The 22,406-nt window shown below is 55.0% G+C and overlaps 1 protein-coding gene across 1 annotated transcript in view; it reads left to right on the top strand.

Moving 5' to 3' along the window:
* The window catches only part of Sipa1l3 (signal induced proliferation associated 1 like 3), a 174,864-nt gene that overhangs the window by 129,672 nt on the left and 22,786 nt on the right, over nucleotides 1-22,406 (top strand). Inside the window, 4 exon segments of the mRNA XM_060366603.1 lie at nucleotides 1,046-1,183; nucleotides 10,957-11,084; nucleotides 14,299-14,417; nucleotides 15,922-16,349. Coding sequence (XP_060222586.1) covers nucleotides 1,046-1,183; nucleotides 10,957-11,084; nucleotides 14,299-14,417; nucleotides 15,922-16,349 — 813 coding nt within the window.

Below are 22,406 nucleotides of genomic sequence, written 5' to 3'. Positions count from 1 at the left end.
GAGAAGCCCACACAGGTGCCTCTCATCGCTGGATCCAGTCCTTGGGCCGGGGGGTCACCTTAGGGAGTTTGATATTGGCACTTCATTTATATGGTCTTGTTTTATGTATTGCTACTGAGGGGTAAACATAGGCCCCTAGGCATGCCAGGCAAGTGCTCTCCCACTGGGTGTGTTCTCAGCCCACTCTCTGCCTTCCCTAGAAAACAGGATCTCACTGTGCTGTTCAGGCTAACCTGGAACTGAAAAGCCTCCTGCTTCCAACCGGAGTGTCTTGGACTGCAGGTCTATACCACCAGGCCCAGCTGAGAGGCTCGCCCAAATGCATCATAAGTGTAAAAATATAGAGTCAGGCAAGGTGGCGCACGCCTTTGATCCCAGCCCTCGGGAGGCAGGGGCAGGCGGATCTCTCTGAGTTCGAGGCCAGCCCAATCAGTCTAGGTAGTGGGTTTCCGGCCAGCTCAGTCTCAAAAATAAATAAATAAGGGGGCTGGAGAGATATGATAAATAAATAAAGGCTCAGTGGTTAAAAGCACTTGTTCTAGCAGAGAATCTGGGCTCAGTTCCCAGTGCCCATGTGGTAGCTCACAACCATTCTAACTCCAGTTCCAGGGAGTCTGATGCCCTCCACAGGTCTCAGACACCCACATGATAATGTGCAGGCAGAATACTCATACACAAATAAAAATAAATATATCTAAAATGTTTTAATTAAAAACACATAAGAGCAAAACATATGTATATAATTATATATGCACTTATAAAAACACATTTAAATCTAAATTCTCCCAAAATGAAGGGGCAGAGGAACATCTTGTTTCAGGAAAGGGCAGAGAATTGTCCCCAGCGGCCCCCTGTCCTCGCTGCAGAGCTGAGGGTGGAGCACAGAGAAGGAAGAGCGACCAGGCTGTCCTGGCTCTCCTCTCCCTCACACGCAGACCCAGGGTGGATAGCCTGCAGAACCTGACTGGACCTGGGAAGGTCTGCTGTCTGCCTCCTCAGGATGCCTCTTTACCCTGTCTCCTTCCTCTCTCCTGTGTCTCTCCAGGCCTGTCAGCTTCCCAGAAACACCTTTCACGGCATCACCAGCAGGGGCCGACAGAGTTCCTCCCTACCGACAGCCTTCTGGGAGCTTCTCCACCCCAGGCTCTGCCACCTACGCAAGATACAAGCCGTCTCCCGAAAGGTCAGAGTCTCCCTTGCTTTTGAAATGATGTCATCTGGTGCCTGCTGCTGCAGGGTTTTATTCCCAGGAAAGGCACCTCACTATCTTATTCGCTGTGTTTGGGGCTTTATGGACCCCTAAAGGTCAGAAAATGACCACCAGGGCTTTGGCAATGTCTCATTCAAATTAGAACAAAGAAATAGAAGAGCAAAAAATTGAGCCAAGCTGCTCTGGCAGAACTTGTTGTCTGTACTAGCAGAAGGATGTGGTTATATACCCCATCACTTTGTTTGTTTGTTTGTTTCTACCCAGCATCCCTTTCATTTCTCTCTAGTTCTCAACCACCAAAACCAGGCCGTCGACCTTATGCAGGTCACATGGTCTTTCCAACTCCATCCCTCACCCTTAGAGCCAGTTTCCAGCCCGGAAGCATGCGCAGTCTTTCCTGAATTTCCATGGCCCTCTGCCTTCACTGCAAACCCAAACTGGACAGTACAGCATTCAGGGCCCCACAAGAGCTCATTCCGGCTTGTTCCCGGCTGTCCTCCTCCTGGGTCCCTCTGTCGGCGGCAGGCCCGCCTCATCCCTGTCCTCCAGGCCGAGCTGCGAGCCTCATTCTGAATGCCTCCTTCCCCTCTCCCGCCGCTGCAGTCAGTGTGCTCATCCTCCCAGACCCTGTTACCCACACCTCCTCTCCCAGAATTCCCAACACCCTCGGAACACATCCTCTGCCCCTCACCACGAGTGACTAAGGCTCCTGGAACACAGCAGTTTCTGTGAGTGCCACATACCAGCCCCACTGGCCACCGCCTTGGAGGTTTCTAGGTAGCCTTCTAAGCTGAGCTGTGCTCTACCTAGAAGCTCCCCGCCCCCAAGGAAGGAAGAGACCAGCTCTACCCCTCAGCTCCCTGTGTGCCCCTGACCTCCCTGTGAGCAACCTGCACTCCCTTAGCCCAGTTAAAAGACAGAGGACACAGAAAAGCAGACAGAGAAAGGCCAGCCACAGGGGCATGCCACATATGACAGAGAGGCCAGACATTTGGGCATAGCATGTGCGTGAGTGAAGAGGGCATCAGTTTGCTCCAGGATACTGAAATTGCCAGTCTGTTCCATGTCTCCATCACTGAGGACACTGATGGCGAATTCTTGGTCTATAGTGATGACAGGAAGGAGCAAAACCTTGTTTGAAGCAAAACTTCTTGCCTCTTAGTCCAGGGACCAGTTCACCAAACCTGAGGTTCTCCTCCAAAGGGGACTGATCCTCACCCTGAGTTTCTGTTCAGGGAGGCCTCTGGGAGCCCTGCTCTGTACCTTGTTGGATACTGAGCCTCTGTTAGAGAGTCAAGGGGAAGAAAACCCCACTGTTTGATCTTGGAGAGGCCACTGTGCAGCCCTCACTCAGCCCAGGCTCCCAGAGTTTCCTATGTCAAGCACTGGGAGGTGTGTCCTGCCTGCTCAGTTTCCACGGCTCCTGTTGCCCTCCCTTGCATGTGCTAGAGAGATATCCCACAAACCATAAGCCTGAGGAGCACATCAGCAGAATTGGAGGAACACAGCACCACCCAGGAGGTCTGTGCCAGGAATGGTGGCATTCGAGTAAAGCTGGGGGCATTAGTGGAAGTTTGCTGCAGAGAGAAAGGAGCATGAATGAGCAAAATGGCAGGATGAAGGAGAGGCAAGGAAGATTCTGGACTGTGTAGCTGGCTGGGCCTCAGTAAGGACCAAAACCTTAAATGGCAGCCACTGGCTGGTAACGACAGAGGTGATAGGGCTGGGCCCGGTGTCACAGGCCAGCAGTCCCAGTCACTCTACACTCCAAGGAAGAAAGAAGAAAAAAACTAAAAGAGGCAAAAGTCCACCCCTAATCTAGGATACAGAGTGAGTTCGAGGCCAGCCTGTACTGAGACCACGTCTCAGGCTGGACGGTGGCTCGGCAGTTAAGGCACTTGGCTGCCGCTGAAGAGGACACAGGCTCAGTTCCCTGCACTCTCATGGCAGCTCACAACTGTCAGTAACTCCAGTTCCAGGGACGAGGCACATACATGATTGATACAAACGTATGCCTGCAGGCAACCACTCTTAAAATTTAAGTTTGTTTTTGTTTTCCTTCTGTGTTTTGTCTTGTCTTAAGTAGGTGCAGTTCATTGATAAAGTGAGTTAACCATCTACCCAAATAAAGATTCTTGGGGAGTTTCTGGGTTTGGGCCATTATAAATATTCAGGCTGTGGACACGTAACATGTATGTTCAAGCATACACGTTTCCTCATGGAAACAAGTTTCCCTCAGTCTGGGATGGGTGCCCAGCACAGTTGGGTTCCATGTGCGAAGTCCGTCCCTCATTCCCACCGGCAGCAGCCTCGCCATCCAGTTTCTCCGCAGCCCAGTGCCATGTGGCGCTGTCATCCATTTTTCGCTTTAGCTCTTCTGATGGGTTCCCGGTGCTGTCTCATTGTCGTTTTAATTTGCATTGCTCTGAAGGCCAGCAGTGCTGAGCATCTTGTGTGCTGATCCGCCAGCTCCGTATCCTCTCAGTGAAATGTCTGTCCGCCCAGTTTCCAGTTCCCTCGCTGCTTTGCGTTGCTCGAGAGCCCTTTGTATGATCAGCCTCCGTTCTTCTTTTCATCGTCTTCGTAGGGCCTTTCTCAAAACAGAGCGGCTTTCTGATGCCATTCTTTCTCCTAACAGGAATCAGACGTTTCACTGTGAGGCATGTTAAGCCTTGATTCCCCTCCCCCCCTCCCCTTCACAGTGGAGCCTGAGCCAAGACCTGTAATGCTGTGCAACCGTCTAACCCCAGCTCCCGGGGTCCCCCCACCCTCTTCTGGCTTCCATAAGCACTGAACTCGGGTGGATTTCGTACATATACACAGCAAAACACTTCTATGCATAAGCTTAAGATGAATAATAACTCTTGAGGGCCGGAGACCTGGCTCGGTAGTTAAGAGCAGCGTCTCCTCCTGCAGAGGACCCCGGTAGATTCCTGGCCGCTCACCTGCTGGCCACAGCCTTCTGTAACTCCAGGTCCACGGAACCTGCTGCCATCTTCTGACCTCCGCGGGCACCAGGCACACGTGGTGTTCATATACACACACAGGCAGAGCAGTCATGCACATAAAATAAATATAAACTAAAGAAAGTAATATATACGTATATATTCCCCCCCCTTTTTTTAAGACTAAAAGAGTGTGCCATGTGCAGTGGCACACACCTGTAATCTCAGCACTCCAGAGACTGATTCAGGAGGATCAGGAGTTCAAGGCCAACTTAGACTGCATAGTGAGACCCAATCTCAAAATAAAACCAGCATTGTGTAATTAGGTCTTAGACCCCACAGTGAGCCTCTGGCAAAGTCACATGACACCTAAAACTGTCCTTTTGGCCGTTTGTTTTGTTTGTTCTTTTTCTTCAAGACAGGTCTCTCTGTGTAGCCTTGGCTGTCCTAGACTCACTTTGTAGACCAGGCTGGCCTCTGCCTCCCAGAGTACTGGGATTACAGGCAAGGGCCACCATGTGCAACTACTTTTTTTTTTTAATCACTGCATTCTTTTTTTTTTTTTAAGATTTATTTATTATCTATACAACATTCTGCCTGCACACCAGATCTCACCATAGATGGCTGTGAGCCACCATGTGGTTGCTGGGAATTGAACTCAGGACCTCTGGAGGAACAGGCAGTGCTCTCATCTCTCTAGCCCTCCCCTGCCCCCTTCTGTGTAGCCTTGGCTGTCCTGGACCCGCTTTGTAGACCAGGCTGGACAGATGTTCTCCTGCCCCTGCCTCCTGGAGGGCTGGGTTTGCAGGTGTGCACCAGCCTGCCCTGCTAGAGCTTTCTTAAGCCATCAGTACTGTTGTAAGTCATGTGACAGAGGGATGGCCACTGCTGCAGCATCTTGGCTCTACCAACAGACAGGGAAGGTGATGGGTAGGGGTGACAGCTGGCAGTGGCTGTGTCACCCATCGTTCCTTCTTCCCCCACCCCATAATCATCCGTCTACTCTCCCATCAGTGAAGGCCGGAGAGAGGCGCATGGGCCATGCTTTCCACGTGGGTGCTGGGCCTGTCCATGTTCCTCTCTGCCCTGGTTCCTTCCTCTGTGATGGGCAGAGGGCTCAAGCCAGCCTCCCTATAGCGTGGTCCTGCTGAGATTTTGCTACCTTCCCCAGCCTCCTCAGAGAACACCCAGCCTCCGCCTTACAGCCCCAGACACAGCTTATCACCCCCCGTCAGAACCTCAAACCCTTCATCCGCAAAGTGAGTTTTATTTTTCAAGAAAACGTAGAGTAATTACTGCATCTCAGACGAGATGGAAGACAGCCATTCGGCCCACTCTTCTTCCAGAGACGTGTGCCCAGAGCTCTGCATCTATGGCAAGACAAAGAGCTGTCCTCAGCTCAGCAAGGTTGACCAAAATCTCCACGTGTTAAAAATGGCCCCCTATGGGACATTCCCGCCTTCCCAAGACTGGTCAGCACAAATTAAACAGCAAAAAAGAGAGATCAGAAGTCCCGTTCAGAAAGACAGCTGCTGGGGAGAGGGCTTAGTCAGTGAGGCCTGCCGCACAGAAGCAGGAGACCTGAGCTCAGTCCCTACCTAGCCCTCAGGCCAGTACTCCAGCCGCCCAGCCACGTCTATAGCCTCAGGGCTGGGGAGGCAGGGCAGGCTGACTCAGATCTCACCTGGCCAGCCAGCCCAGCTAATTGGCAAGCCCCAGTACAGAAAGACTCAGATACGGTAAAAGGTAAAAGATGGCAGAGGAAAGCACCTGGCAGTGCTTACATGTGCTACATCTTTACCTGCACACGCACATACACACACACACACACACACACACACACACACACACGAATATGGTCCCTGTTGTGATTCTAGTATCGGGGAGACACAGGTAAACCCCCTACGGGCTGTCTGGTCTAGCCTAGCCTAATTGGTTAACCCCAGGCCCCTGTCAGTGAGAGACCCTGTCGCAGAAACCCAGGGGGCCGACTCCTAAAGGACAGCGTAAGCTTAGCACCTACACGCGCACCCCTGGAGGGTGCCCGAGGCGTGGCTCACTGGGCAGCAAGCTTGTGTGAGCTTGTGCAAGCAAGCAGCCGTGGCGGCGCTGCGCCCGCAAGCCCAGCGCTCCGGGGCGGAGGCGAGGAGGTCCGACGTTCAGGATCACCTTGGGCTAGGTGGCGAGTTGGAGGCTAGTCCGAGATGAGCGGGAGCTTGTCTCAAAGCAGCTGTGAGCTGGCTGGCTACAACTGGGAGGGGTCGCTGAGAGAGCAGGGCGGCCCGGGACACCGCCAGGTGTGGGTCTAGCTTCGGAACTCAGAAACGGGCCCCGCAGTCTCTCTCCTCCCACGCTGGCGGAGACCCTGCTCCTCATTCTGGATTTGAATATCTTTCAGTCTTTTGATTCGTCTGTGTGCGTGTGTGTATTTGCGGGTGTACACATTCCAAGCACAAGTGCGGAGGTCAGAGGGCAACTTAAAGTGAGTCCTGGGGATCTGGCTGGAGTGGCCAGGCTCGGAGGCACGTGTGGGCCTTTACCCACTGAGCCATCTCGCCGCCCGGGTTTGGTTTTGTGCTCCCCTGGCTCGTCCTAGCTGCTCTTGCCTTCCTCAGGATCTGACCCTGACCTTGTGGGAAACTGAACAGTCAGCATGTTCCCCAAGGCAACTTGTGTGTGAGGGCAGCCAGCGAGGTCAAGGTCGGTTGGAGTCAGGGCTGTGTTGGTACAATCCCTTCAGCCGCCACAAACTGAGCCCTCAGACAAATGTAGAAGGAAGAATGGACTCCTTTTTGTGGTTGTTTTTTCAAGATAGGGCTTCTCTGTGAGGCCTTGGCTGTCCTGAACAGGGCTGGCCTATGGACCAGGCCAGCCTTGAACTCACAGAGGTCCAACTGACTCTGCCTCCCCAAGTGCTTAAGTTGGGCAGTGGTTGCGCACACCTTCAATTCCAGCGCTTGGGAAGGCAGAGGCAGGCGGATCTCCATGAGTTCAAGGCCAGCCTGGTCTACATAAGAAACTTTGTCTTAATACCCCTCATTCCCCTCCCCCCCGCCGCCAAAAAAAAAAAAAAGGGATGAAGTCACGGAGCCTCTAATGCTGTATCTGGCCCTTCCTTTGGGAGAGCTTACGGGCTGTGGTTGAAGGAAGGAGGATAGTCTGTGTCCTCTTGACAGGGCGTGGAGTTGAATTTCCAGAAAGCCCAGTGTCTTGTCAGGAGCTACTTAGCGGTTAGAGCAGGGTCTTCACAGACATGGCCCTGAACGTGTTGCAGGGCTGGCGGTGACTCCACAGACGTCGCCTAGCTCCTCTGTTGCAAGGGTTGTAGCTTATCTCTCACTCCTGCCACCCCATCCTGAGGTGAAGGCCACAGGCTGGGCACTCCCCCATTGCCCAAGACCTTTGTCTGGTCACTTGACCAGAGCCAGCAAAAGTGGACTCAAAAGCCCCAGGAGTGTGTTTGGTATGGCAACCCAGAAAGGGTGGGCTCAGAGAGCACTCATCACGTGGTCCAGCTCGGCCTCCTCACTCCGCAGTCCCCTCAGCAATGGCCTCAGCTTCAGGCTGATGGCAGGCAGGCAGGCGCTATTCATGGCGCTATCAGCAGCCCAAGCCAGATCTGGAGGAATGAGGGCCTCCGTGTTAGTGCTTTTCTGTAACTGTGCAAAGACAGCATTGCCAAGGCAGCTTATAAAAGGAAGAGTTTGTTTGGCTTACGGTTCCAGAGGCTTGAAGGCCGTGGTGGCACAGCAGAGGCAGCGGGTGGTAGAAACAGCCTGTGGAGCAGCAGAGGAAGGCTCATGTCTCCAACCTCGAGCAGCGAACTCAGGATGGCCCTAGCCCTCCTACTTTCAAAGCCCACCTGTGGTCATACTTCCTCCAGCAAGGCCTCGCTTCCTAAGCCTACCCCAACAGCCCCACCAACTGGGAACCAAGTATTCAAATATCTGAGACCAAGAGGGACATCTCAGTGAAACCAGCACCGTGTGTGTGTCGTGTCCATGTGCACACGCCCCATGGCACACAGGTGGAGATCAAAGGACGGCTTGCAGGATTTGGTTCTCTCCTCCTACCGTCTGGAGCCCAGGGACTGGACTCGGCTCACCAGGCATGGCAGCAAGTGCCATTACCCCCAGAGGCCATCTTTTCTTACCTCTTAGGAGCAAGGTGGTGGCGATGTTTGCCAGGGGCCCTGGGGTCTGCCCTCCCACTTCAGTCAGGTTATGCTGGCAAATCTCTGAAACTCATGCTAGCAAAGGTTTATTTGGGGTCTGAGGGGATACAGTGCATTGGTAGACTGTGCGTGAGAGTGTCAGCACAGCCCTCCCTCCAAAGCCTGATAGGATAAAAAGGGGTTGAAGATGTAGCTCAGTTGACAGAATTCTCGCCCAGCATGCATAAAGCCCAGATTCCTGAAATGGGCACCCACCTGTGATCTCAGCCCACACCGGTTAGAGGCAGGAGGATCTGGAGTTCCTCAGCTATGCAGTGACTTCAAGGCTAACCTGGGCTACACGAAGCCCTGTCCCCAAAATAACGAGCTTCCGTACCCACTCCCATGTTGCCCCGTTGATTAGCAGAGGACCCAGATTGTCCCAGCAGCTGTTCTTCACCCCCCAGCCCTGTCCCTTCCTCTCCAGCTCATTGGTGACAACAGGTCGCAGCCATCAAGCCTGTCACGGGGCCCAGGAAACCTGGCCCACTACATGGTGGAAGGGGAAAAGCCACAGATACTGTATAGAAGTCTTGATAATCCTATACCACCCCCCCTTAGCCAAAACTGTGCCATGTGCCTGTCCCTGAGCAGCCCCAGATAGAAAAGGCTGTGCCACGAGTAGCTTGCGGAGGGACATGGGGCAGTGAGGGTCTTCGCTGCTCTGGAGGGAGTGGGGCTGGGGGTGGAGCTGATGGAGGAGGCAGACTGAAGCCTCATGTAGGAACCGTCTCTTCAGAGCGTCAGTTAGTTAACACTCTGAAGGTTAGGAAGTAAACCACAAGGTCCAGCGCTGCGCACGGCAAAAGCATGTGCTTCCAGGGAGGCGTGTGGACAGCTGTGACGCACGGCCTGATGTACACTCACTCCTGGCCTCTTCACCTGGACGGGGCGGGAACGCACAGCCAAGAACAGTTCCCTGGTTTTGAAGAAACTGAGGACACGAGACTCTTGTTTTCGGAAGTTTTCTCACAAGCAGTCAGGGTTCCCCTCGCTCCGTTCCTGGACCACGTTCTGACAGGGTGACACAGTTGCCTTGCCTTTGTGTCCCAGTGACCCAAGCACCTGGCAAAAAGCAGAAGTGACTTACGGTTTCAGGAGTGGAGCCCCAGCGGCTTGGCCCTGTGTGCTCGTAGGAGTGTGTGGAGGAAGGTAACTGTCCCTGCCGCCGCAGGCCAGGACACAGTGGCAGGAAGTGTCAAGGAAGTGGCTAAGGACAGTACGTGTCCACTCGAAACGAGTTCTTCAGGATAGACCTCACCTCCAAAGCTCCTGTAACCTCCCAAAGGAGCACCACCAGCTGGGGAGCACACTTCTAAACATGGATGTGGTGCAGAGGGCATGCTTTCAAGGTTCAAGCCCAAACAAGAGCTAACCTGCAGGAGCCCCCGGAGAGGGAACTCCCGGCTCCCACCACCACTCCCCTTGGATTCCGTTCCTGGCCTGTGGTGTGCAGGCTGAGGGCATCCATGCTCTTTCTCCTCTCCCCAGCCCTGGCTGTGATTTTCAAACACAAAGCCTGCGGCTCAGCCCAGCACAGTAGTGCACGCTGATACACTAGGGAAGGTGGGAGGTAGGAGGGAAGGGTGCAAAGGTAAGCTCTGCTGCATAACCAGCTCCCTCCGTGTGGGCTACGTGAGGTGCTGCCTCAAAACAAAGGCGGAGCCAGTGAGATCTCAAGTGGTCAAGGCACCTGCCAACCGCAACAACCCGAGTTCAGGCCCGAGGACCCACGGGAGAAGCAGAGAACAGACTCCCGCAGGCTGTCCCCTGACCTCTCCATCTGTGGAACAGGCACGTGTGCGCACACATAAATAAATGTGATAAAGTATTTTTAAAAGGGTGACTCATTAACCTCAAAACAAAGACAACTATAATTTCAGGCAAAGCTCTTGCCCAGCTGAGGGCTGGGGTTTCAGCCTAAATCGGCCTTGTTCTCAAGCCACAAGCCCACGGGGCCTGGCCGTATCTGCCTCCGACAGCAAAGGAACACTGGTCCAAATGTCTCAGCACCCCAGGCATCAGATACAAGATAAGTGCCGTAAGGAAGAGCCTCTGAGAACACCTGGTGACAGCTAAGGGAACCGAGGCTCTGACCTAGTAATTGACCATACCTGGCTAGGCAAAAGACAGCAGTGAGTATGAAGCCCACGCTCTCAGCCTGGGTCTGCTGTACCCACCAAAAGTGGCCTGATGAGCCTAACTCCCTCGCAGAGAAGGGAGCCTGCAGTGAGGCTGGGGCAGAGCTCCCGGGAAGGCCAGCTAACCTCCCCTCTTCTACATCCCAGAGGCAGAACCCTGAATAAACAGGGCAGTCGCCCAAGTGGCTGGGTGCCCTCCCTCCTTGAGAAGTCTGCTGTGCCCGCGCTCCCGTCGCCGCCACCTCCCTGGCAGCCACCCCAGATGAGCCTCTCTGCCGAGCCTCAGTTAATAGCAGATAACCAGGCTGCCTCGCCAGCCTTGCCAGCAGCTCCCTGCCCCAGTCCGCAGCAGAGCCTCCTGGTGTTAAAAAGCCGCCGGCCGGCGGGTCACGAGCTCATCTGGCTGTCACCCCACACCTCACCGTGGGTTCCCTGTCCGCCTCGCAGGTACACGGCCGCCCCCCACCCGCTGCTGTCATTTGACCCTCACTTTATCCACGATGGGACGTCCAGCGGTGACTCCTCTTCCGGCGGCCTGACCAGCCAGGAGAGCACCATGGAGCGCCCCAAACCAGGTAAGACGCTCCGGGCCCCAAGGCTACTTCTCGATGATGCTGTTCCACGTGGACCCCCCCTTCCTGGCTGGCTTTGGACAACATAGACCATAAAATCACGCAGTGTCTACTTTGCTCATGTGCTTCTGTATTCCGTGGCCCGGTGTCATGCCGGCGCCAGGCAGCCACGTGACTGAGTGCAGTATGGGATTTCTGTGTTAGTATTCCATTGTCTGAGTACACCCCATTCCAGGGCTAGACGGATCCCGAGGGGACCCATGTGAGGCCGCTTAGAACCATCCTCATCTGTCTCTCCATGAGCATGTGTTCCTAGGTATAAAGCAGCTGGACTGGGTATTGGACTTTACAAGAAGCCACCAAACTACACCGCATGGTGCTGAACCATCTCCACGTCACCAGGGCCGTGGAAGTGCTCTGTGGCTGTGTGTCCTTAGAACCTTTTTGTTTGGGCCTCGGGGGTGGCCCAACTGTGCTATCCTGGCGTGGTTCCCTTTGCATATATTCATTCATTTATTTAGAAAGGGGAGTCTTGCTATGTAGCCCAGGCTGGCCTCACATTCACTGTGTAGCCGAGAACAGCTAGGATTACTAATTCTCCTTGTCTGTACCTCATAAATGCTGGGATTACAGGCATATGTGACCACACCCTCAGGTTTCATTTCCATTTTTCTCACTGATGGGACTGAGCATTTTACACAGAGAGAGAGAGAGAGAGGAAGAATGATGAAGTGTGTTCCTGAACCATTTGGATGGATGCTTTAAACATAACCTCTTTTAACAACCTCATGGCCCCTTTGAAGATTAAGGACCTTTGCCCAATAGTCAGGTGGGTTCCCAAGGAAGATGGCTAATGAAGTGTTAGGAAGGAGAGGTGGAAAGGCAGACATCCTCCTGGGAAGTGCCAAGGATTCCCAGGGAAAGGTGACCTCAGCCGTGTGCCCAGGATTAGCAGCAGGAGGACTGTCATGCGTGGGTGTCCCGAACTAGGGACAGTGGGTCAGTCCCAGGCAGGGGGGGGGGCGGCTTGACCTTGCTGTTCTCCCTCTGCTGCCTTGAGGACACATGACTTCATCTGTCCCTTCTCAGTGGGCTGCTCCTGGGTCTGTGATCTGTTTCCCAGACAGATTTGTGTCTTTTTTTATCTTCCCACTCCGTTCAGAAAAGGAGAGGAATGGTGCCCGGCTCTTTCATCACAGCAAAGTGAAAAATGGGGAGGCTTTTACAGCATCAGCAGAGGGCTCCCAGATTTGGGGGGACACAAAGGCTCTGCTGTTCTCCTTCTGCCCCCTCTTCCTTGCCAGGGACCTTAGACTAAGGTGACCAGCACTTTCCCTGACGTGCAGACACGTGCATACACATGTATACCAGGAAAGGGTGTGCTGAGGCGTCACTAGCTTAGAACATGTGGAAGACCCAGAGAAAGGGCAGTTCAAGAAGAGTGGCACGACAAGGGCCGGCAGTGGTGGCACACAGGGCTGTGCCCAGGCTCCATGGCACTCATGACGTCTGGTTTTGTGTAATCGCCAAAATATGCCCTGTGTTGTGCTAGGTGCCCCAGGTTCCTTCCCGCTGAGTCACAGCAGTGGCGCCATGACTGCCCCGGCACAGAAATGAGGCGGCTGAGCTGTGGAAGGGTTGTGGCATAATTGGTCCTTGAACTAAAACCTGTCAGGTCACCCCGCCATCCGCAGGGTGTGGATACAGCCACTTGTTTCCTGAGCACCCAGCTCCCTCAGCAGGAACATGGGTCCCTCTGAGCTTCAGCTTCGGGCTGTAAGCTCATACTCCATGGGCCTGGCAGCAAGACATGACCTCTGCAGTGACCCCAGAGTCCTAAGTGTCTCCCCTCCAAGGAAGGTTGAAGGTCTAGTGAGTCAGGTCAACCCGGCCACGGGACTGCCTGTCCCTAGGATACCTTCTAAGCCCTTGCGGTTACTGCCAGTTGTTGCTGGCAGGCTGGGAACCCCAGGAAGGGGGGTGGGGGGGTAGGCATCGTAAACTCTGATCTCTACTTCCTGCCCATCCATCTCCGACAGTATGACCTTGAGCCAGTTACTCAATCTCTCTGAGCTTTGATGGCATCCTTCTACTCAAGATGGTCCCAATACCTGCTTTAGCAGCGCTGGGCCCGCCCAGCAAGCTGACATGTGCAGCCAGGCACGGTGGTGCCCGTCTGCTGTCCCAGCACTGGGAGGACGTCAGTAAGAGGGTCAAAATGAGCACCAGGCTGGCCAGGGCTCTACAGTGAGGCATTGTCTCAAAAATAAAAGTAAGGGGCTGGCAAGAAGGCCCTTGCCACCAGGCCTGACAAACTGAATCCAGTCCCCAGAAACATGTGCATACATACAAATAAATAATAAAAATTTTAATAAATAAATACAGGGCCAGGGAGTAGACTCCATAAATCAGTTGCCACACAAGCCTGTGACCTCCATTAGAGCCCTAGAACTCACAGGAAAGGCCAGATGTTGTGGTGTCATCTGTAATCCAGATATGGTGGCTTGCACTTGTAATCCAGATGTGGTGTGCCTCTGTAATCCAGATGTGGTGGCACACATCTGTAATCCAGGTGTGGTGGTGTGCACTTGTAACCCCAGCATTCCTGCAGCGAGGTAGAAGACAGCAACAGGAAAGTCACCCGTCATTGGTGGCGCACACCTTTAATCCCAGCACTCAGGAGGCAGGGGCAGATGGATCTCTGAGTTCTGGGCCAGCCTGGTCTACAGAGTGAGTTCCAGGATAGACAGGGCCACACAGAGAAAAACCACATCAGTAAAGTGAAGGAGAGAACCAAACTCCAGCTGTCCCTGACCTCCACACATGTGCCGTGGATGGCGCTCAAGCACCCACACTCACGCAGAGAGAGAGAAAATAAACAAGTAAACTGTAAAGGCCTTTCAGTCCACCGGTAAGATTGAAGACTCCTAGAATAACAGGAAGGGTGCTTTACAGAGATGCTGCAGTACACGGCACATGTGCTCAGCCTCCCGGGGGCAGGGGGTGACAGAAGGCACATGCTTCCCTGAGTTAACCACCTCAAGCTCGGTAGATGTCCCCCTGCTTCCGAGTGCTGGTGTAGCCCAGGGCATGCTGTGGTCAGGCCTGAGAGCAGGCAGGTTAGCCAGAGACCGGGACTGCGCAGCCATCACTTAGAGTAGGTTATCGGGCCCTGGCCTGCATCGCCGCTAACCACCAGTGTCTCCTTTTCCTGCAGAGCCTCTGTGGCACGTGCCAGCCCAGGCCCGGCTCTCAGCCATGGCTGGAAGCAGTGGCAGCAAGTACCCCTCCAGGCAGGACGCAGTTGGCAAAGACTCTCCCAACAGGCATTCCAAAGTGAGTTGGTGCCCCGCCCTGCCCATCCCTGCGCTACCTCATCCCGGGAGTGAGGCCTGCGTCTGCTGGCCGCTGGCTTTCCTGGGCACATGACTGCTGAGGGCTAGGCGGCTTCCGCTGGGTGTGGCCTCTGGGGACCTCATCCTCAGCCATAGCCGTGGTCCCCTCTACAAGTGGCTAAATAGCATCCTGGCTCCAGCCCTCAGCAGGGTAAGCCTTGACAACTCCCTTTCATCCTCTCTGCAGCCCCTGCCAGTCTCCCCGGAAGGATGCAGTGCAGGTCTGCAGTGCACAGTGGGGCAGAGCGAGTCAGAGACTCAGGCTCCCTTCTGTCACTTGTTGCCCTGGAGGCCCCCAAGCCCTCTTCCGGGTCCCTCATCAGGACCTACGTTATTGCAGTGTAGGCTAGCGGGGAGAGAGGTTCGAGGGGAAGATTCATCATCAAAGGAAGCCAGGGCAAGACTTAAACGGGCAGGAACCTGGAGGCAGGAGCTGACACAGAGGCCACAGAGGGGTGCTGCTTCCTGGCTTGCTCCTCATGGCTTGCTCAGCCTGCTTTCTAATAGAACCCAGGACCACCAGCCCAGGGATGGCCCCACCCGTAATGGCTGGGCCCTCTCCCATCTATCACTGATTAAGAATACAGGCTTGCCTACAGCCTGATCTTACGGAGGGAGACATTTTCTTAACTGAGGCTCCCCCTCTCTAATAACAGCTTCTGTCATGTTGACGTAAAGCTAGCCAGCACGGGAAGTGACCCTGAATGAAGCTAGGACAGAGCCATAAAAAGAGCCGAGAGAAAAATGTCACCAACAGCGGGAGCAGCAAGTGCGAAGGCCCTGAGGCTTGTTCCTGGTGCCTTCAGAGAGCAGAGACAGGGAGCCGACGGCAGACGGCCGGAGTCAGACCACCAAGGGCTTGTGAACTGTGCCCTGAGACTGCCACAGGATTGTTTCATGCGGGGCGGGAGGGAGAGCCACGATTCCATACGGATGTTCACAGCTGTCCCCTGGTACATGCTGGGAACGTGCTAGACGGGGGGCAGAGAAGAAGGCACGGCCATGGCCCCGTGGGATGCAGTGGCAGACAGGGCCCAGGGAGAACGGAGGAGGATGTCAGCCTGCATGTGTCTGGAAGCAGCAGGTTTGCAGGGCAGCCGCTAAGGTGGACGTACCATTGCGAAGAAGGAAGGGGGGGAGCTGGGGTTAGGGGCCCCCAGACCTCAGCTTAAGAGACATTTAGTTTGCTTGATATGTCCACCTGAGCACCAAGTGCGGCTTATCACACACCAATTTTACAGATGTGTAAACTGAGACAGGGCTTTTAATCACACACCTATTTTACAGATGTATGAACCAAGACAGGGAGAAAGTAAATCGCTTGTGCAGGGTAACTGTACCAGTAAGGGAGGAGCCATGTCTGGGCATGTGTGGCTCCAGGGTGCCCGTGTGGGCGGAGGTTCGCATCGCTAGAGTCGGGATGACAGGCCTGCCTTGCCTTCCAGGGTGAACCTCAGTACTCAAGCCATTCCAGCAGCAATACCCTCTCCAGCAATGCCTCCAGCAGCCATAGCGATGAGCGATGGTTTGACCCCCTGGACTCCCTGGAACCTGAGCAGGACCCCTTCTCCAAGGGCGGCTCGAGTGACAGTGGCATCGACACCTCACTCTACACCTCCAGCCCCAGTTGTATGTCCCTGGCCAAAGCGCCTCGGCCCACCAAGCCGCACAAGCCCCCTGGAAGTATAGGCCTCTGCGGCGGGGGCCGAGAGGCGGCCGGGAGACCCCACCCTGCAGAGCGAAGACGGGAGGTGTCCCCCGCACCTGTGATGGCCGGCCAGAACAAGGGCTACCGGCCGAAGCTGTACCCCTCGGGCGCCAGCACCCCTCCAGGCCTAGTGGGCGGCAGCCGAGACCCACCGAGGCAACCAAGGTGAGAGCCCGTACCAGCCACCCACCTCTCGCCCCACAGCCCTAACGTGAGACCTTCCTCCAGCACAGGCTTGCAGAGTTGGGTTGGAGGGTACGCTGCATACCCGCCAGCCCCCAGAACTCCAGACAGGGAGAGAAGCGCTGACGGTCTGTCCTCATCTGTCTCTGGGTCTCTCTGACCCTCTGCCCTTTCCTCTCTCCGCTATGACCAGTGATTTTTAACTGTGAGTTTCAGATCTTATCCCACGGTGTTTGTGGGTCAAATACTTTGGGTCTTAACAACCTCCTGACAAAGCCGGGAAAGGGGAGAGGAGCCTGGTAGGCCCCGAGGGCTGGGCTCTGCCGCCTTGTCCCACCACTCTGACCATGCTGGCTGGCTCTCCGGTCTCAGGGTAAGGGCAGCGAACAAAGCAGAGTTGCAGCATCTCCGCCGTCCCCCTCTGTACAGAGAGCAAATGCTTCCCCGGAGCCACCGCCAGCCGCTGCTGTCATGTGACTGTCCAGCTGCAGCCGAGGTCTGCTCAGGCACCGTTTGGTCTTCCAACCTCTGGCTCTGAGCAGTAGCCCCAAACCCACTCCCGATCAACCTACCCTCAACCCTGAGTTCTTCCCTAATGGGTTGGGTAGGGTGCAAGAATGTGCCTTTTTTTTTTTAAGCTCTTAGCTGTGGATGGGTGCAGTCCCAGGTCCACGATCTGAGAGGCCCAAGTAGGGAGACAAGTGGGACAGGAATGAGTGCCGCAGCCCACACTGTGAACCGTACGCTTGGTGCCGACGGGGAAAGCAGTGAGCGGTGTGCCCGAGAGAGGAAGGCAGAGTGTCCGCTGGAGGCGCCAGCTGGGGCCCACGAGGAGCCCCCTGATGTGCCTGCTCGTAATCCCATGCCTTTTCCTCCCTCCCTCCTTCCTTCCTTCCTTCCTTCCTTCCTTCCTTCCTTCCTTCCTTCCTTCTCTCTCTCTCTCTCTATTTATTTATTTTGAGACAGGGTCTCACCCTGTAGCCCTAACTGCCCTGGGACTCCCCATGTAGACTTTGAACCCCACCCGCCTCTGCCTTGGGAGTGCCGGGATTAAAGCTGGGTGCCGCCATGTCTGCCTTCTTTCTTTCTTTCCCCCTTTTTCTTTTTCTTTTCTTTCTTTTTTTTTAAATGTGCCCCGGTGTTTTGCCTGTGTGTTTGTCTGTGCACCATACACGTGCCTGGTGCCTAAGGGCGCTAGAAGAGGGCGTCAGATCCCTTGGAACTAGAGTTACAGATGGTTGTGAGCCACAGCGTGGGTTCTTGGAACTGAAGGTGCGTCCTCTGGAAGAGCGGTCAGCGTCCTTCTCCGCCGAGCTGTGTCTCCAGCTCCGCGCTGTCCGTGGCTGCAGGCTCAGGGCTCATTAGCAGCATACATCCTCGCTGGAGGATTTCATGGTCCCCCCCAAGGGTCTCTCACAGATTTGAAAGCTATCATGGTTGGGTGCCTAGTATTTGTGAGGCCCTGAGTTCAAATCCTAGGACCGCAAAAATAATTAGGAAAGTCAGGAGAGAGAGAAAAGAGAGCCAGCAAGTTGGAGTACCCGAGTCCTCAGCTTCCCCGAGCTGAGGCACCGAGGAGCGCTGCCATGGAGACAAAGAAAAAGCCAGAGTGAGGGTATCACCTTAGGCCACCTTCCTAGACAAGTAGTTCTCAACTTCTGACCTCACTGACTGCTTTACTTCATTCCTTCATTCATTTATTCTTTCAACATATATTTCTTAGAGATCTATGCCGACCCAGGTAGCGCTGGCCTGGCCCTCCCCGCGGACGACAGACAGTCCAGGCATCCCTCCGAACAGAGTAGAACTGTGCCTGCTGAGCAGTGCAGGCATGTGGAGGCAAGAGAACACAGCAGGGCGCTTCCAGGCAGTTGTGGTCCCTGTTCTTGGCACACTGGTGGGCGCTGGCCCTGAGAGCGCAGGCCTATAATCTCTGCTACTTGAGAGACTGAGGCAGGGTGATCATATGTTCAAAGCCAGCCTGGGCAGCCTGGTGAGACCCTGTCAGAACAAACACAGCCGCAACAAGTTAGACCTGGGCCGGAGGCGCGGCTGAGTGTTTGCCTCGCTCTTGAGCCGTCGTGGGTCAGCCCCTGGCGCTCAAAAGAAAATGTTTGTAGGGTTTTGAAATCCATGATAGAAATTCAGTAGTGATGCCAGGCGTGGATGGTGGGTGAGGTGGGGGGGGGGGTTAAATTACCCCGTATCTGAGAGATGTATTTGCCAAATCCAGAAGTGGGGGAGTTCGGGGAGCCCCACTGTACACACGTGATGGGGAGCTTTAATTTGCATATAGACAATTGATGCTAATTGCAAATCATTCTTATCTACTCATTAAAGCTGCTTCCTGAAGTTTTCTCCTAGGCAACGGGTTTTAGTGTGGAACAGCATTTCCCAAAATGGGGTGCCTGAGGTGATCTGGGTGGTAAGAGGCGGGAGATGTTGTCTCTTAAATAGTTGTTTCCTTGTGAGGCAGCAGCGCTTACAGCCCACCCCAGTTTCACAGACACTGCCCTGGACCAGTTATGGGCAGTGAGATCAAGTGACTTGCTCGCTTTCTTCTCTTTTGGGGGTCCTGGGTAGTGGTGGTGGTGGTGTGTCTGTGTTTGAGTCTGGACCTCGCTCTGTTACCCTGCCCGGCCTGGAACTCAACTGTGTAGAGCAGGCTGGGCTCAAGGCTCTGATAACCTTCCTGCCTCTGCCCTGAGGTGCTGAAGCACCGGACCATACTGTGTTAGAAATGAGATGATTTAAAGAAGCACATTCAGCCAGGGGTAGTGATCCACACCTGTCCTCCCAGCACAGAGAAGCCTGGGGCAGGAGGATCGTGAGGTTCAGGCCACCCTGGGCCACATGGCAAGGGCGGATCCCTCCCTCACACACAAAGGTGGTATTTCTGTCCCGCCCTCCCACTCTTCACACTCCTGTGGACACGTTCGTCTTCCCCTCGACAGTCGCCGGTCACCGGCTCGGGCCGGACCCAGTCTCGGGAGACCCCAGACACTCCTGCCAGCTGCCGACCACAGGGCCCGTGGCAGCACACAGCGGTGCAGCCTGTGTGTCAGCTGTTAGGGTCCGGAGAACAGGTGGTGCTCCTGTCTGAACAGGCCTTGGCTGCACGCACACACTACCCTCTAGCTCAGGACTTCCCGTTTATTCACGAACAGGTGTGTGCGTGCCAGGTCCGGTGTGGGCCAGCACCCAGGAGACAACAGGCAAGCGGAAAGAAATCATGGATGAACTGCGTGTGTAGGCAGCCTCAGAGGAGGCTGGCTAGATGTTTTCAGTCTGGGGTGCAGTGATGTGGGTGCCTTGTCATAATTTTGGGGGCGGAGTGAGGGTGGGGACAAGGGGTGGCTGCTGGGACTCAAGCCTGTGGCTGTGGATGTTGACCAAAACAAACCCAGCACTCTGGAGGATGAGGCGGAAGGCCTGTCACCTCCAGGCCAGCCTGGCTGTGCAATCTTGCCTCAGATTTACAAAGCAGAAAGGAAAGGTGCTTGTAAGGAGGTTTCCCAGGAGAAGGAGTGGTAGGTACGAGGGGCTGGGGAAGAGGGTGGGGCTGGTGCGTCCCTGAGCACAGGCCTGGCGAGCCAAGGAGCCCATCGAGGCAGTCCATTACCGAGCACTGGTTTGATCCTGAGGCCCAGGACAGCCAGGAAAGGTTTCAGCAGGAGGCGGGCCGCTCTGGGCTGCTTCTAACCCTGTGTTTGTGTGTGCGCTCACACACACAGCATGTGCGCGCGTGGGTATCAAGAGGGTGGCTTGCTGAAGTCACTCTGTCTCCACCCTTACCTGGTTTACAGGAATCGGACTCAGGGCACCAGGCTTGCATGGCAAGCGCCTTTATCTGCTGACCCGGCTCCCAGATCTGGGCTCGGAAAAGGGGTGCTTGGGGAAAGACAGGAGGTAGGATCCCAGGGAAGATGAGGCTGACGTGGAGAGGGTGCAGGCCTGGAGCGGATGTGCAGGGCCGAGCTCTTGCTAGTCGCTGTAAGCCACTAGCCCCTGGCCATGCAGGCTGGAGGACCATCTCCAGCCAGCCCAGCCCTCCTCCACATTGTTCTAGACGCCTCTGTGCTCTAGGGAACAGGGTCCAGTCCTCCCCGATGGAGCTGACATTCTACTGCAGAGAGGAAACAGATGGACAGACAGACAACAACCAAGTGATACACAGATGGCAGTCAAGGCTCAGGAGAGAACTGGAGAGGCAGGCAGTGTCTTGATTTGTCGTGCAAAACAAGAGCTCTGGCAGCCAGACAGCAAATGCCAGGACCTAACTGGCCTGTCTCACAGTACCCTGGGAATGTCAGGTGACCAGGAGGTTGGGGCAGATAGCCAAGGCAAGCATGGCAGGAGGTCAGATTAACACAGGGGTCAGGAGCCCTGCTCCAGCAGGTTCATTACTTTGATTAGCTGCTAAGATTTGATCCTAGTGGGCATGGGAGCCGTAGAAGGTAGCTGAGCGCATAATCTGATATGTATGTATGTATGTACATACATATGCATGAATGTATGTATATATATATATATATATATATATATATATATATATATATATATATATATATATATATCACTGCGGGTGAAGGCCTGGACTCAGAGGCAAGAAGTTTGTGAGGCCAGCCTGGGCTAGACAAGGAGACTCAGTCTTTAATTTTAAAGCGGGGGAGGTAATACAGTCTCTTCTGGGAGAAGCAGGCTGGCTGTTTAAGGGAAGAGAGCATAGAGAACAGAATTTGAAAGCTGCCAGGAAGAGATGGGCCTAGCCACACCCAGAGAGGTCCCACCCACTTCCCCAGCCCAGCTCTTCCCTCAAAGCCCACACAGCCTGTAGCTGCTTGTGTAGGTCCATGACTTCAGCAGCCTCACCAATAGTGCCCCGCCCCACCCCAGACATTCGTCATGGGAGCCCAGCTGCCAAGCCCCCTGCCAGGTGCTGGCGCCTGTCACGGGCACCTGCATGGCCTAGCAAGCCCAGACGTATAACTACCTGGCCCCTAAGCAGTGCACATGCCAAAGTCTTTCTGTTTCCAGAGCAATTTGTCAGTCAGAGCTAGGGGATCAGAGGCTCCGCTCCACGCGGAGCTGACGCAGCCGGGCGTTCCCGGCAGGAAGCACGTGGCTCTGCCTCCCTGGCTAGCAGTCTCCGGATCTGTCTGGGGTCCATCTCGGGCAAAGGTAACGGGGTCTGCTGGGCCCCTGCTGCTTGTGTCAGGAGACGGGGGCCACACGTGACAGATCTGCTCGGGGAGTCACTGTCAGCGAGTGGGTGGGGGATCCCAGGCTGTTTTCCCAGAACTCACGGGGCTAAGGGAGTGCCCGACAGATCTGGGGCAGAGGGGCAGCGCAGAGGCCCCCGGGCAGAAGCACCCCTGGGTGTTTGAGGAATGGCATTGTGTGGCTGCTACAGAAGAAACAGGCCAGTGGAGAAACTGAGGACGCAGGAAGGAGACAGCAGACAGGTGTCGCACATTCCCATGGGGTTCCTGTGGCTGTGGGGAGGACACGCTAGGCAGGTAACCTGAGGTCATCGCTGATGACCGACGACGCTTGGAGGTGGTAAGCACAGGCGAGCAGGGGATCCAGATGCAGTCCTCTAGACTCCTGTCGCCCAGAGAGAGGCTGCAGGGTGGGTGGGACCACTGCTGAGATCCTGCCACAGAATCAAGAATCGAATCATTTCGGAGCCTCAGGTGTGGCAGACATAGGCCAGGGGGGTGGGGCCAGGCAAGAGGAATTCAGCAGGTAAGCCGGGCGGGAGCACTGTACCCCTGGGCTACGTAGGCATGGTGTTCCTGCCTGGCTGCCTTACGCATGCTGTGTGTCAGGCCTTGGTCTCTGAGGCCCAACCTCCTGTCCGTCAGATGGGATAACAGTGGGTGCCCAGGCTGGACATGGAGGCACACACTTGGAATCCTAGCACTCAGGAGGTAGATGATCAGGCAGTCAGGGTCATCCTTAGCTACACAGCAAGTTGGAGGCTAGCCTGGAATACATGAGAGCCTAACTCTTTGAAAGAAAGAGAGAGAGAGGAAA

Source organism: Meriones unguiculatus, chromosome 14, assembly GCF_030254825.1.
Source record: "Meriones unguiculatus strain TT.TT164.6M chromosome 14, Bangor_MerUng_6.1, whole genome shotgun sequence".
Taxonomy (NCBI): Eukaryota; Metazoa; Chordata; class Mammalia; order Rodentia; family Muridae; genus Meriones; species Meriones unguiculatus.
The sequence above is the reverse complement of the archived record's forward strand: the minus strand, read 5'-3'. Positions and strand labels throughout refer to the sequence as shown.